General features: G+C 37.6%; 1 protein-coding gene across 1 annotated transcript; it reads left to right on the top strand.

Moving 5' to 3' along the window:
* On the top strand, positions 1-9,143 carry Meig1 (meiosis/spermiogenesis associated 1). Its single transcript, XM_020171270.2, has 3 exons — positions 1-258; positions 4,792-4,958; positions 8,787-9,143. The coding sequence occupies exons 2-3, from the start codon at positions 4,821-4,823 to the stop codon at positions 8,913-8,915; spliced, it is 267 nt and encodes an 88-aa protein (XP_020026859.1). The 5' UTR covers positions 1-258; positions 4,792-4,820; the 3' UTR covers positions 8,916-9,143.
* The last annotated feature ends 5,777 nt before the right edge of the window (positions 9,144-14,920 follow it).

Below are 14,920 nucleotides of genomic sequence, written 5' to 3'. Positions count from 1 at the left end.
AGCCCACCGACCCCGAGGAGAGAACGCGAGCCCCGCTGCGCCCGTCTGTGAGCTCAGCTAAGCGAGGGTAACCACGGAGGGCGGGACCCAGGGGTGGGCGGACGCGCCTCCCAACGCCCAGCTCCTAAACACCTACCTGCGCCTGACAAGGTCCCGCCCCGGAAGTTCGGCCAGGTCCCGCCCCTTCCGCCCCGCAGCTCCTTGGAGATTCGGAGACTCGACTTCACCTTTGCGTTTTCTCTTCTTTCTTTTTTTGGGGTAGGTCTTTCTTTGGCCCCTCCTAAATCTCAGAGTCCGATTCCCCCTCGAGTTTCCCAGCAGTCCTACGCCCGCTTTCTCGCTTTAAAGGGATCATGGCTCTGAGGGCTGTCATTTGAGTCCAGCTTTTTCTCATTCTAGGCACATTACACCTCACAAACACACACCTGATGATTTGTGGCAGAAAGGAAACTTAAGGGACCCGGGGATACCCCAAAAGGAGTGGCTTTGTGCTGCACAGATGCAGGTTGGCACACCTGGTCAACGCACCACAAAGGCGTAGTTAAGAAGCTGCTTCTGTCTTTAAAATGAGCTCCCCACAACATTGGGGTGAAGGGTGAGGACCCCCCAGGGCTTCCCCTTGCACGGATAACAGGCCTAGGATTGTCCACTGTCTCGGCCAAGGCTTACATACTAGTTGAAAGGGCTTCTCCACCCTATTCTGCTGCCTGTGAGGAGCAAAAATAACGAGATAAGGTGAGGGAGGCTAATGTTCTTGAGGATTTCATACCAAGAAGAGTAAAAAGCACTGCAGAGTAAAAAGGAGATGACAAGGGGGTTTTCAAGAAGGGCGTTTGAAGGGGCTGCCTGCATCAACGTGTCTCCTGTTACATTACAACTTGAGATTATTTAGATTTGAGATTAGTGTGGGAGTTCAGTACCTATATAAACCTTAATGATGCTTAATAATGGTGCAGTTTTCAAACTAGAAACTTGAACATTGCCATTTTCTGTTAGTGGGGCTACAACTTAGTATTATAGCATTATAAAATTTCTTTTTTTTTTTAACAACTGTCAGTAAAGAAGCCATTCAGCATGAAAGTGCAAAATGTTATAGCACAATTAGTAATGCCAATAAACTTTCCCAGAATCACTGAAATATTTAACCAAGGACTGTTAAGTTCATCTTTCTTAATTTTAGTTTGTCGATACAAAACACAGCTCTTGCCCCAACAGGAATAAGAGATAGTTTATTCTGAACCAAATATGAGTGACCATGGCCCGGGAACACGGATTGAGGTCACCCTGAATGACATGTTCTGCTGTGGAAGAGGTTACACGAACTTTTATAGTCACAGAGCTAAAGAAAGTCATAAATCAATTCATTTACCAAATACTTTGATGGAGACATCAGGTAGGTGGGTTACAGTGGAGCAGGGAAATCTCTTCTATAGGTTTTAGATGGTATAACATTCTTAGCTATAGAGTTGGCAGAAGCTGGTGTTTGCTAAATTTAACAATACATTCCACAAGTTTTACCTAATAGTCATGAAAAATGTTGGGTTAGATAAAGAGGTTAACAGTAAACGACTGTGAATGTGACTATAGATAGCCCAAGATAATTTGGCTCTCATTCTGCCAACATTTCGTCTCTTGCACAATCACAAAGTTCTGTTTGGCCAATTAGTCTGTAAGATCTTCAACACAGGTGTTAGTTCACAAGTTTCTTTTTGTTTTCAAAAAATTGAAAGTAAGAGAGATCAAAAAAGAATGGATTTGCACCACTCCTGTATAGCACAGTTATAGTAGATACTAGAGTTCCTGTTACAGTACTTTTACATTCATGTTCCCTTTAGATACTTTGGGAATGCAGAATTTTGAAATGTCTACCAATATCTGTAAGATTTATGTTTCTACTGGGAAAACTGGTGATTTCCCTAGAAGTTCAACGGAATACAGCACATTTCTGCTCTTCTATTAAGTGCAGCATTTTTCCATCTGTGGAGGTACATACCTATAATCCCAGCTATGCAGGAGAGAAAGATGGGAGAATCACAGTTGGAGGCCAGCTAGTGTAAAAAAGACCCTATCTCAAAAAACAAGCTGGGTGTGGTGGTGCAACCTGTAATCCCAGCTAGGCAGGAGGCTGTACTTGAGAGAGTTGTGGCCTGAGATTGACCTGGGTAAAAACTCAAGACCCTCTCTGAAAAAAAACTAAAGCAAAAAAGAGGGTGGAGTGCCTGAAATGTAGCTTCAGTAGTCCCTGAGTTCAACTCCAGTACTGCCAAAAACAGATAAAGATAAATCAGCATTTTTATATGTATAGGTGACATAACTGACCTGAAAGTGACAAAGGTTGACATAGATGACCTTCAGGAAAATAGTTTTTGAATGAATGTAAGCAATTTTTAAAAAGTACTTTATTATGTATCTTAAAGCCAAGTCTAGGACTGGGGTGCGGCTCTGAGGTCAATTCCCAGTGCCACAAAATTAATTAATTAATTAATTAGCCTAAAGTAAAAATGATGGAGAAACAACAATTAAGATTGTATTACTACTTTTAGAAAATACACCTCATCTATAAAAGCAATGTAATATGGCCACTAAATTCATACAAACGCATGACTGACTTTGAAAGTATTTTTAATACAGCGAATACACACTCTTCCCCTTTCATGTTTCTTAGTGTCCTATTTTCTGTTGTTTGTATACAGTATGTGTAATCTGTATCTCTGTATATGTGAATGAGTTACCAGACTGTACCACATATTTCCAACTCACTTGTTTGTCATAGATAATATCTTGTGCATCAGTGATGTAATGAACTATTAAAATGAATGGAATTAAAGGACAAGGTTTTACTGAAACGTGGCTTATTTATTGTTTTGTCAGGTATTCTAATGTTTACATAAATTCATACAATATTGTAACAATGAATTGTTTTAAAATTCAACATGATCCTGAATCTAAATCAATAGCTAAGGATAAAAGTTTTTTTTTTTTTTTAAACTCAGACTAATCAAAGCTGAGGTTTTTTTAAGTCTGATCAACATACAAGTCAGTTTCCACAATGGAAAAACTATAATAAACAGTGATACTAATATATCTATACAGTTGCTATCTTGATCCGTATAAGAACTATATGACTCAAATAACTTAATTTAAATGTGGTGCTAAGTCCAAACGACTGGGAATTATGATTTCCGAATAAGATGTAAATGACATACTTTTTAGAATGTCAAGCAAATAACGTAGCAAAAATCTATAGGAAGTAGAAGAAACGTAAGACCAGTTTCCTTATTTTTCATAGAAAAGATTTACCAGGACTTGTGGGTGGTTGATACAGTAAAACAGTGACTCTTAGTCTCCATTACCCTTTATTAACCATAGAAGCACCTTTTAAGCTACATCTTCATACTGAAGAAACATTCACCTGAAATTCAACATGCCTGTCATTTTCCCTTTTCTTATTTTCCCTCTGTTAAATCTAGATAAAGCTAAATATATTACTCTTGTAAAAGAATTTATGTGAGACTTCTTTTTATAAAAACTTCTCACATTTATCCTAACTCGTCATATTTGGAATGATGTTCACTCAATGTCAAGGGTAGATACTTCTCGATGACTTTTCATTTTCTTTTTTGTACTTTGTGTTTCTTGACATTTTTTTATCCTAATAAGCCTTGTCATCGTGATTGAAAAAATTTTGTAAATACTAATTCATTAACAGGATCTAAGTTATGAAGTCTGCCTTTAATGTATTTTAGCCAATTGAAATGTATTTTCATTGAAGAATGGATTCAAGAAATTATGGTGAAAATTCTGGGCATTTTAGTTCAGTTAAATGATATTTAGTAAAATAAGTAGCTGAGAAAAGCAAGTGAAAGATGATGTCTTTGAAAAACTTGCTATAAGGTTGGAAGTGTGTCTCAGTGATAAAGCATTTGTATTAGCATGCAACGAGGTCCTGGCTTCCATCCCCAGCACTGAAAAAAAAATGGCTATAGAAGTTTAGTGAAAGGAAATTAACATGCAGTAATTGACTATGTGAGGGCTCAAGGCCATCAGTGTCCTCCTACACTGTTTGAAATCAATGATCACAGTGTCATGACAACCATACAGTTAGCATGGAATTTGTGTTAGTCTTCTTCCACATCGGTCTGTCATAGAATCCGGTGCCACAGTTGACCTGAGTAAATGGATTTCAGTGACTGGGATGTCTCCAAGCAATTAAGAAAAGGAAAGAAGAAGGACTGGCAGAGTGGATTAAGTGGTAGAGCACCTGTTTAGCAAGTGTGAGGCCCTGAGTTCAACCCCCAGTACCACTGGAAAAAATAAAAAGAAAACAAAAGAAATAAAGCATCACTTTCCAGTAACAAGAAAGGGAGAGACTGAGAAGACTGATCTGTTCCCTTTTGAAGGCAGGGAAGAGGGGGAGAGAGAGAGTTGTACATATTAAATGGAATGACACGGGATATTTTAACAATCCAGAGTGGTTACATGTTTTCAGAAATATACAAACTGTTGCCTGGATCACCAGAACTGTCAGATGGCTCTTTTTTTATGCTCCATAACTCTGAATGAAATTTTATTTGATGAAGAAATAAATAGTTCTCTGTGTATCTTGTTTAGAGATATTTTTGTTTTGTTTGTTGTTCTAAACAAGAATCTTGGAATTGAGTGTCAAAAACTTAGTATATTTACTGGAGTTCTTAACTTTCTGTATACTTCTTAAGTATTAGTTTTGTTCACTCTAAAGATGTCAAAAATTGTTACTATGTAATCTATTAATGTTGTTTTAACATCTTTCAGAGAAAATTGGTACTAAGGCCTCTCTAGCAATGGCTAGTTCTGACGTGAAACCAAAATCAATAAGTCGTGCCAAAAAATGGTCAGAAGAGATAGAAAATCTGTACAGATTTCAACAAGCAGGATATCGGGATGAAATTGAATATAAACAAGTGAAGCAAGTTTCTATGGTAAGATTGATGCCTCTATAAACCTGAACTCAAAATGAGTTTATTAGACAGTAACAAGTATTTAAAAACAAAGAACCAAAGAATAACTGAGGGGAATTCTCTTCACCTCTCCTCTCATCAGGAGGGCAACTGAGGCTCAGAAAGGCGATTGGCTGGGCAGCTAGGGGAAAGGGGAGGTCCCTTGGCTGGGCACACTAAGAATGTTTTAGCTTTTATTGCTTAACTATGCTTCCCCAAAAATGAATTGTTCATGGTAGACCATAAAAACAGTCTTCTTCCCTTGCTCAAGTATTTCTATGATCAGACAGTTCAGATTGATGTATAACTATTATTTCCCTCCTGTTTATTTTAACCATAAATTACATAGGAGTTAAGTTATGTTTTTATGGAGATTATTCATGACAAAACACTGTCAGATAACAGCTCCTGATTTTGGTTTTACATTCCAGGCTTTCCTGAGAGAGTAGAGACATAAGTTTGCTTTACAAAGACTAAGCCAAAATCTGAACCTTGCACCAGTTGATGATAATATTTTTAATTCATTTATTCTGGTGACTGCTAGGAGATGGAACTCTTAAAACTACTATAAGAATCTGCTGTAAAGTATGTTTAGTATTCAGATTTGGAATTACAGCAAAGCATTCTTCCATTTTTATTTGCCAGTATTTCATTTTTTATTTTTAACTCACTATTTTTCAGAGACTAACTAATATGTGGAATTTTCAGAGCTCTATAACTTCTTCTTTGTTATTCCTTTATTCTGTTTTTTGGCTTCTACTTAATACTTCCTAAAAAATAAATAGGAAAAGGAATGGAAGAAAGAGCTAAAATGTAACTAGCTCTTTTAGGTGACATTAATTTACCAAGACATTATTAGGGTTGATGAGAAATGAAGTTAAAAGTACTGATCAAAGATTTGATTACTATAATTTTCATATACCTGTTTCTGATGTGAACTAACATTTTACTCTGGCCTTGTCACTACTGCCCCAGGCTTTCAAGTAAGGCATTCACATGAATGCGTTACTGTAAGATTGGGATGCTAAAGATGGGAGTGTAGAACAGTGGTAGAGTGCTTGCTACTATGTATGGGGCGCTGGGTTTGATGCCCAGCACCAAAAAAAAAAATAAATAAATAAAAGGTGGGGAATGCCTAAGGGCATATAGGCCATATAAAACACAACATGCCTTGTGTTGTTATTGCTCTTGCACCAACACCCTTCTATCACCCAGTACTGTCATTGAGGTAAAATCAGATGTATAGGAGCACAAAATACATCTTATCTTTAAAGAGGAAGTTCCAAAAGCAACAGCAGGTGTGTATACATGTAATGAGAGGAAAACAGCTCTATTCACCTTATGACTTGGCAATTACAGAGCTTTATGTTTTAACTCAGTATATGTTGGACAGCTGCAATGTGAAAATTTCTGTGCCAAGTGTTTGAGGAGATAAGTGTGTGTGTTAAGAACATGCCTGAGCTCAAGAAATCCAGTGGGAAGAGTGGGCTTTGGAGTCATTAGTTCAGGGTTTGCATCCTGGCACCACCCCTTCCAGCTGGGTAATCCTGTACAATGTTCTCAACCACTGAATCTCCATTTCTTCAACTGTAAACCAGCAATGGCAATCAATACCTACTTTAGAAAAGTGTTACAAAAGCCAGGTATGGTGGTACATGCCTGTAATCCCAGCATTCATGAGAGAGACAGAGGTAGGAGGATATAGAGTTTGAAGCCAGCCTAGGCTACATAACAAGACCTTGTCTCAACAAAACCAAAACCAAAATGTTACAGGAATGAAATGAAATTAAAGTGTTTGAAGTGACTGACATTCTGGTGCTCAGAATAATTTGTTGAGTGAATAAACAGTATTTAATGAATGATTAATGCTGTCATTGATGAACAATGGCTTTTTATTCCTCTTATTATCTGGGAGTACACAATATGCAGCAACAGGAACCATTCAGCCATAGCTAGTCAAAGTATATGTGCCTAAAGAAAAACACAGAAGTTTAGAGAACAATTCAGTGACTTTGTGGCTTCAGGACAGTCCTCAGAAAAGGCTCTTGCCCCAGTAACAGTGCAGTGCACCTTAAAGGAAGAACAAGTTGATACTTGAAGGCTTGTTTATATTGAAATCTCCTTTCAATGTGCAGAGGTCTGAGGGTTTGAGCAAAATTCCTTTTCCTTACCTGAAGCATGCACCATTATCAGTTTTCTTAGTACCTGCTGATCTCTCTACCTGCACAGAAGGTAGGTGGACTCTGGGATCCTATCAGTCAAGATAAAAGGGCAATGATCAACTCAAAGCCAAAAAGAAAAAGAAGTTAAGAGATGGCAAGGGATGGTTAAGTTAAGAGATGGCAAGGGATGGTTAAGTTAAGAGATGGCAAACGAATGTTTGAAGGCCAATGAGCACAGACCCAATCTAGCTGGTTTGAGGATCATTTCGTGTAAAGGATTCTGAAGAAGCAGCAAGTGCACCATTTATTCACTCAACAAGATTGTCTTTGGGACTAGTAAATGAAAAAGGACCTTGTAGGTAGCTCTGTTGAGAATACCTCCTTTACAGGCTGAGGGTAATGGAAGCCAGGAAGGGAGCCTTGACATAGTGCTAGAAAGGTTTGCTGTTTTTCTGACAAAGTAAATGTCATAGGGGCTGCCAAGTTTATTAGATATGCTGCTGTCTATTTTTTGCTAATTCATAAATAAAACAACAGAAAAAAATGCAATAGCTGGGTATGGCAGTGTACACACATACTCCCAGCACTTGGGAGGTTAAAGACGGGAGGATTTCAAATTTGAGGCCAACCTGGGGCACATATAAGTTCAAGGCTCACCTGAGCTACACAGTGAGTTCCTGTCTCAGAACAAAGACACTAGAAAATAAAAGACACAGATAATCATCTCTTCTTCCAATTAAAAGCTGTGATTTCTAAGTGAGGAATATGAAAAATGTTGAAGAACAAGATTTGATTTTTTATTTCCCCTTGGGGGCACTGGGGTTTGAACTCAGGGCCTCATGTTTGGTAGGCAGGTGCTCTTACTGCTTGAGCCACTCCACCAGCCCTAAGATTTGATTAAAAAAAAAAAACCTGAATTTCACAATATAGTGCAGCTCACAAAATCCAGAAGGAACAACCACAAGAACCTGATTAAGGAGGGATAACACTGAATTTGGAGAGGAAGAAGAGAAAATACTCAAATCAGATCAAGCCAAAGAAAAAAGTAGAAAATGGGCACTTATAAAAAAAGAATAGCACATTATATAAGACAGAATTGTGGTGAGAAAATTGATAGGGTACCATATGCATGAGCTCAAATTTCTATTAAAAATTGGAGTTGAAGGTGAACTTGAACTTTAGGTATCTTTAGATATTTTGAGTCTAGTAGCTTCCTTTAGATCCCTGTGTGGTATCCATAATCAACAGTCATCACTTTCATCATTGGGCCTGAGCCTAGCCTCAGCTCCAGTTTTCTCCTGAGTATTATATTTAGAAGTTACAATATTTGAAATCATTTATAAACCTTGGAAGAATGATGTTTAGGTTATTTGGAATCTTTCCTCTATCTTGGCTACAGTGCAGACATTTAAACCTGGAAATTGTGTTTTAGACAGAAGCACAGAATTAAGTCATTCTCCAGTCTAAGGTTGCAAAATAAGGTATATTTTATGTGCATCTAGTACTCTTAATAACTCAAGCATAGTGAAATCTAATTTTGTAGTTTACTTTTTGATTCAGTTGTTCTATTGGGTTGTGAAATATGAAATGAAATAGAACTGGCATTACAGAACTTACATTATTGTTATTTTTGTTTTTGATGGTGCAGGTAGACCGTTGGCCAGAGACAGGGTATGTGAAGAAACTTCAGAGAAGGGACAATACCTTCTACTACTACAACAAACAGAGGGAATGTGATGACAAGGAAGTCCACAAAGTGAAAATTTATGCTTACTAGTCACTCTTCTTTGTATTCCTTGGCACTGTCTTAAGAATTCACTGATTCCTTTCTGCATCATGTAAATGTTTGCCATTTTACAAAGTCGTTCAAAATGCAAAGTGTTGGTTTTTCATTGGCATATCTTCAATTCAGTGTTTTGAAATACAAAAGCCATGGAACTTGCTGGCTAGTGATCATCCTGTCCTGCTGTAAAATATACCTGCAGATATATTAAAGGTGTACTCTTTCTGGTCCTAATTTTCTGACCATTTTAACCATTATGCCCTTGAAGAAATTCCAGTGGTTAGGCTAGTGCTGTATTTTTCACAGCCGGTTGATGCTCCACCCAACCCCGACTCCTTGCCTTCACCTACGAGAACCTCACTTTAACCTGCCAGGTCTGTGTATTGTGGCCATGGCCTAGGGGGTTGATCTGGGCTGTGGGGTACTTTGCCTCCTCCCAGACAGATGGGAGCTACCAAGGATAGTGCTGACCTGGGAGCAGCCCTCCACCAGCGACTGATGGAGAGCAGGTGGACAAGTCCCCAGCAACGTGGCTCAGGGATGAGTGATGCTGACGTGTGTGCTGTACTGCCTCCTGGAGTTTCCCAGTAGGATTGATGCTTCAGTCACCTGCTATAGTCTCTAAATGGATAACTTACTCTGTTGAGTGCCTTTCTGTTCTGCTGCTCATTCCACCTACCAGTGGTGCTTTCCCTCCTGAATAACTTCCTTGCACTTGAAGTTTTGTTCCAGCATGAGACTCTAGGTACCCCCACCTAAGACAATTTACAGTCCAGTGTTGCTGGAACCACTATGAAAGCAGCACAATATTTTTACGCAAGGAAGTCACTTGTCAACCTTTAGGTCTTAAATTCCCACCTCAAAAATTAGTGAGTCTAAAATATTCTGAAATAGACTAGATGAAAGATACACTTTTAAATTTAACCATTTTTTCACTAAGATGTTTTTTGGGAGGGCAGTGGCAAGAAGGTGACAGTAACATTGCCCACCATTATTCCTTGTAGATACACCCAATTAAACAGCAATTCTTCCACCTAATTCCCTGCAGAACTGCGAAGATACCAAGTGCTGGCAGCAAAGTAGTCTTGTTTCCATCAACAGCCCACAAGTGCAATGGTAAGTGCAGGTGAAGCAGGACAGGCAGATTTGCCCCTTAGGCAGGGGCAGAAGCCTCGGAGCATCCATGCTCCAACTCTTTAATTTGCAAAGAATCCAGTCAGAAAAACAGCAGGAAGTGGCCATAGAACCCCCTATGGTGACAAAAGATAAGAGTCCTTCATTTGCACTGAACACAGCTAGTAACTACAGTTTAGAAAAACTGCAGTGGAGTGCACGGAAATAGAGTTCAGTGCTTCCAGCATGGGAACGGACCTCCACTGGAGCATTATGCAGACTGATTTCTTCTTAGTAGAAGAAACTGCAAGCTCAGTGAGAAGTGTGAAACTGGCATGCTGAAGGCTCAGAAGCCTTCGCTGGAGACTATTCAGATTTCCAAATCCTCAGCCCTGTGCTGGAAAGCTCAGACTCCATTTCAAAGTCAAGGCTCAAACTATACTGCCATCTGCTGGTTGGAAAGACTCAAACTCTGAAGGGGAAGATAGATGACAGAGGATAGATAGATGATAGATCAGATAGAGGGAGAGATAGATAGATAGATGATAGATGGATGAATCGGTAGTCAACCACTCAGGAAAGCAAGTGAAATTTTTTATTTTTATTTTTTTAAATTTTGTCACTATGGGTTTTGGTCTTTTAATCATTTGTATGTTTTTATGTGTATCTCAATAGGATAACTTTATCTCTCATTTTCTTTTTAGTTCTAATTTTCTTCCTTCCTTTTCTCTAAAATCTTTGTATATGAACCAAGACACCAGTCTTTCAGGATTCAGCTTTAAACCATACCCTCTCTGTCCATTTCCTATCACCCTTCCCCATTTATAGTTTCCCTCCATCTCTAATTAGGGCCACTCTCATTCACCTTTTACCTCTATCTCTATCTCTTCACCCATAATCCTTCTTTACTACCTACACTTTTTGCAGGTTAATTAGACTGCTACATCATGGGTTTTTTTCTTTTTTTTTGTTGTTGGCTTTTAAATTTTTCTTCACCTTCTTTCCCAACACAACATTAACTAGATCTTTTCTACCTATCTCACCCCACTTTCCCACCAACCCCGACTTACTAAGTGGGGGCTAAGCTACCACTCTTCTTGCCTTGTGAAAGCATACACACCATATTATTCCTCAAAAGCATACACCCTGCATTATTCCTCAGTGTTGTCCCACTTATGTCCTTCCCATTAACCCTTGTTAACTTAAGTCTTTCTAGATCACCAAGATTCTTCTTTGCTCCTATATTCCTCTAAATATACTGGAGAAGAAGCAACGAGTGGACTTCATTAGGGTTTACTGTAATCTTAAGATTGTGATTTATCACCTGTTGATAGCTTTTGCAGATAAGATTCCTCATCCTGAGTGAGTAGGGAGATGCACTTCAGTGCTTTGAGCATTGAAGTTGAATGTCTACTGAGCCACACACCACCAGTCTGGTGGCAAGAAAAGGCATCACAACCCAGCCACTGCACAGCCTTAAATAATCAATGAGAAATGCCTTGAAAAAAAAAGGACACAAAATATCAAAAACCCCCAAACACTCAACCCCAGATGTGTAATTCCCAGGCATTGGAGAACTTCATGTTAAAAAAAAATCAAAGATTGCATGTTTCCAGTCTTATGTAGAAGCTAGACCTATAAATTAAACATATATATGAAACATATATATGATAATATATATATACACACATATATATAGTGAGAGAGAAAAACATTGCATTTGTCTGAGGGGGATATGGGAGGTGGGAGAAATAAAAAAAATTAGAGAATGAAAAATATTGAAATAGCTCATCTATATGTGGATATAATGCACTGTACAGTAAGCTGTTGAATATTAGGGTAGCATGGTGATAGAGAATGAGTAAGTAAGGGGGAGGTTAATTTGATTAAAGCACAATATATAAAGCCCTTAAGTACCAAGGCAAAATCCTCTTGGACTATCAATATACACTTAATAAAAAAATGATGGGCAGGAGGGAAAAATAAATCTTTTCCAGGATTGGGTACCAGTGAGAGGGAGGTGGGCACAAGGAAAGGGGGGAATGAAGGTGTATATAGTGGATGTATTTCGTATCCATATGTGAAAATAGAAGAATGAAACCTGTTGAAATTGTAAGAAGGGAGGAGAGAGGAAGAGCAAGAATGATGGAGGAGGGGTAAATACAACTCAGGTATATTGTTAGCACATATATAAATAGCACAATGTACTCCCCTGTACAACTATTATATGCTAATAAAATCATAAAAAAACAAATCCCATGAAAAAACAAGCTAGTATGTCTCTTCCGAAAGTCAACAACCCCACAATAAAGGACTTAAGTGATAGTGAAGAAAAAGAAATCTCAATCCATGAATTAAAAAAATGACAAAATGAGCTGGCAGAGTAGCTCAAGTGCTAGAGTACCTGCCTCACAAGTGTGAGGCCCCATGTTCAAGCCCCAATACTACAAAAAGTGACAAATATGATTAATGAAATTAAAGAGGAGATATATAAGCAATTGAATAAATTCAAGTAGGATACAAATAGTTTCCTGAACTCAAAGATAATTCAAACAGCTGAATGAAATAAGACAATTCAAGATATGAAATAGGTATTCAATAAAAATATGGAAATCTGAAAAAATCAAATTGAAATCTTGGAAACAAAAAACCGGGCACCAGTGGCTCATGCCTGTAATTCTAGCTACTTGAAAGGTTGAGATCAGGAGGATCACAATCAGGGACCAGCCCAGGTAAATAATTCTTGAAGCCCCACCTCCAAAATAACCAGAGCAAAATGTATTAGAAGTGTGGTTTAAGCAGTAGAGCACCTGCTTTGCAAGCGTGAAGCCCTGAGTTCAAATCCCAGTCCCACAAAAAAAATCATCTCAATATCCCACATAAAAATCTCAATTGAAAGTCTTCCTAATAGAGTGGAGCAGGTTGAAAACAGAATATAAGGGATTGAAGATAAAGTAGGGAAATTAGATCAATCCATCAAAGACAATGAAAAATACTAAGAAAACATGGAAGGAACATGCAGAACCTCTGATACACCATCAAAGGACCAAACCTATAAGTCATAGTTATAGAAGAGATACAAACTAAAGGCATAGACAATAATGTAGTAAGTTATTAATAATAATAGCAGAAAATGCCTCCAATCTTGTAAAAGGGAAGTATATCCAGGTACAGGAGGCTTTCAGAATGACAAATAGGATCAGAAAAAAAAACCCATATAGTTAAAACACTACTTGTACAGAACAAAGAAAGACTATTGAAAGCTGCAAAAAAGAATAGCTAGGTCACATATAAAGGCAAACCCATTAGAATAAAAGATTCCTCAACACAAAGCCTAAATGCAAGGAGGGCATAGAATGATATATTTCAAGCCCTGAAAGAAAACAACTGTCAACCTAGACTAGTCTATCCAGCAAAAATTATCCATCATAACTGAAGAGAAAAAAAAATCCACAATAAACAAAAACTAAAAGAATTCATGACTACCAAACCAGAAAATACTTAGAAATTCTACACACAGGTGAAGAAGGTAGGCACAGTCACAAAAATGCAAAAAGGAGTAAATTCCACTAGCCAAGTAGATTACCAAAGAAGGAATGGAAGAAAAAGTAAACATCAATAGAACCAACAAAATGACAGTAAATACTCCATACATTTCAATATTAACACTGAGTGATATTGACCGCTATTCTCCAATCAGAAAACAGAATGGAAAAGTGGATTAAAAAGCAAGACCCAACCATTTGTTGCTTATAAGAAATCCATCTCACTGACAAAGACAAACATGGGTAGAAAAAGATCTTCCAAGCAAATAGACCCCAAAAGTAGATAGGAGTCACTATACTCATGATTGATGAATCAGACTTCAGACAAAAATTAGAAGAGACAATGAAGGTCACTCCATATTAATAAAGGGAAAACCCATGAATAAGAAATAACAATTCTTAACACATATGTATTAAATGTTGGTGCATCCAACTGCATTAAAAAAAAGAAATCCTACTGGATTCAAAACCAGACAAGATACAACACAATAATAGTGGGAAACTTTAATACTCTACTCTCACCAATAGATAGATAATCCAGACAAAAAATTAACAAACCTCAGAATTAATTGGCATGAAGACCAATGGACTTAATAGATGTCTACAGAGTATTCTGTACAGCTACCGCACAATACACATTCTTCTCAGGAGCATGGAGCTTTCTCCAAAAATAGATATTTTAAGACACAAAGCAAGTCTTATCAAATGTAGGACATTCCCTATGTTCTACTAGATAATAATGGAATAAAACTGGTACTCAACAGCAAAAGAAACTACAGAAAATATTTAAATACATGGAGACTGAACAACACATGGTTGAATGATCAGTGAGTTATGGAAGAAATAAGGGAAATATCAAAAAGTTCTAGAAACTAATTAAAATGAAAACAAAACCTAGCAGAACCTTTGCTATATGGCAAAGGTAGTTTATAGCTTAGAGAATACATATAAATATATATGTTATATCACAAATTAATAACCTAATGATGCACCTTAAGCTCTTAGAAAAATAAGAACAAGAACAAGCCAAACCCAAAACTGACTGAAGGAACAATAAAAATTAGGGCAGTAACTAATAAACTAGAGACCAAAAAAACTATACAAAGGATCAGTAAAACAAAAAGTTGTTTTATCAAAAAGATAAATAAGACTTATAAACCATTAGCCAATCTGACTGGGAGGAGAGAAAAGACCCAAATTAATAAAATTGAAGATGGAAAAAAAGAATGTCACAATAAATGCCAATGAAATCCAGAGGGTCATGAGGGAATATTTTGAAAACCTATATCTAGAAAATTTAGAAGAAATGGATAAATGTCTAGATGAATTTGCTCTACCAAA

This window comes from Castor canadensis, chromosome 15, assembly GCF_047511655.1.
Source record: "Castor canadensis chromosome 15, mCasCan1.hap1v2, whole genome shotgun sequence".
Taxonomy (NCBI): domain Eukaryota; kingdom Metazoa; phylum Chordata; class Mammalia; order Rodentia; family Castoridae; genus Castor; species Castor canadensis.
Note: the sequence above shows the minus strand (reverse complement) of the source record. Positions and strands in the feature narration are given on the sequence as shown.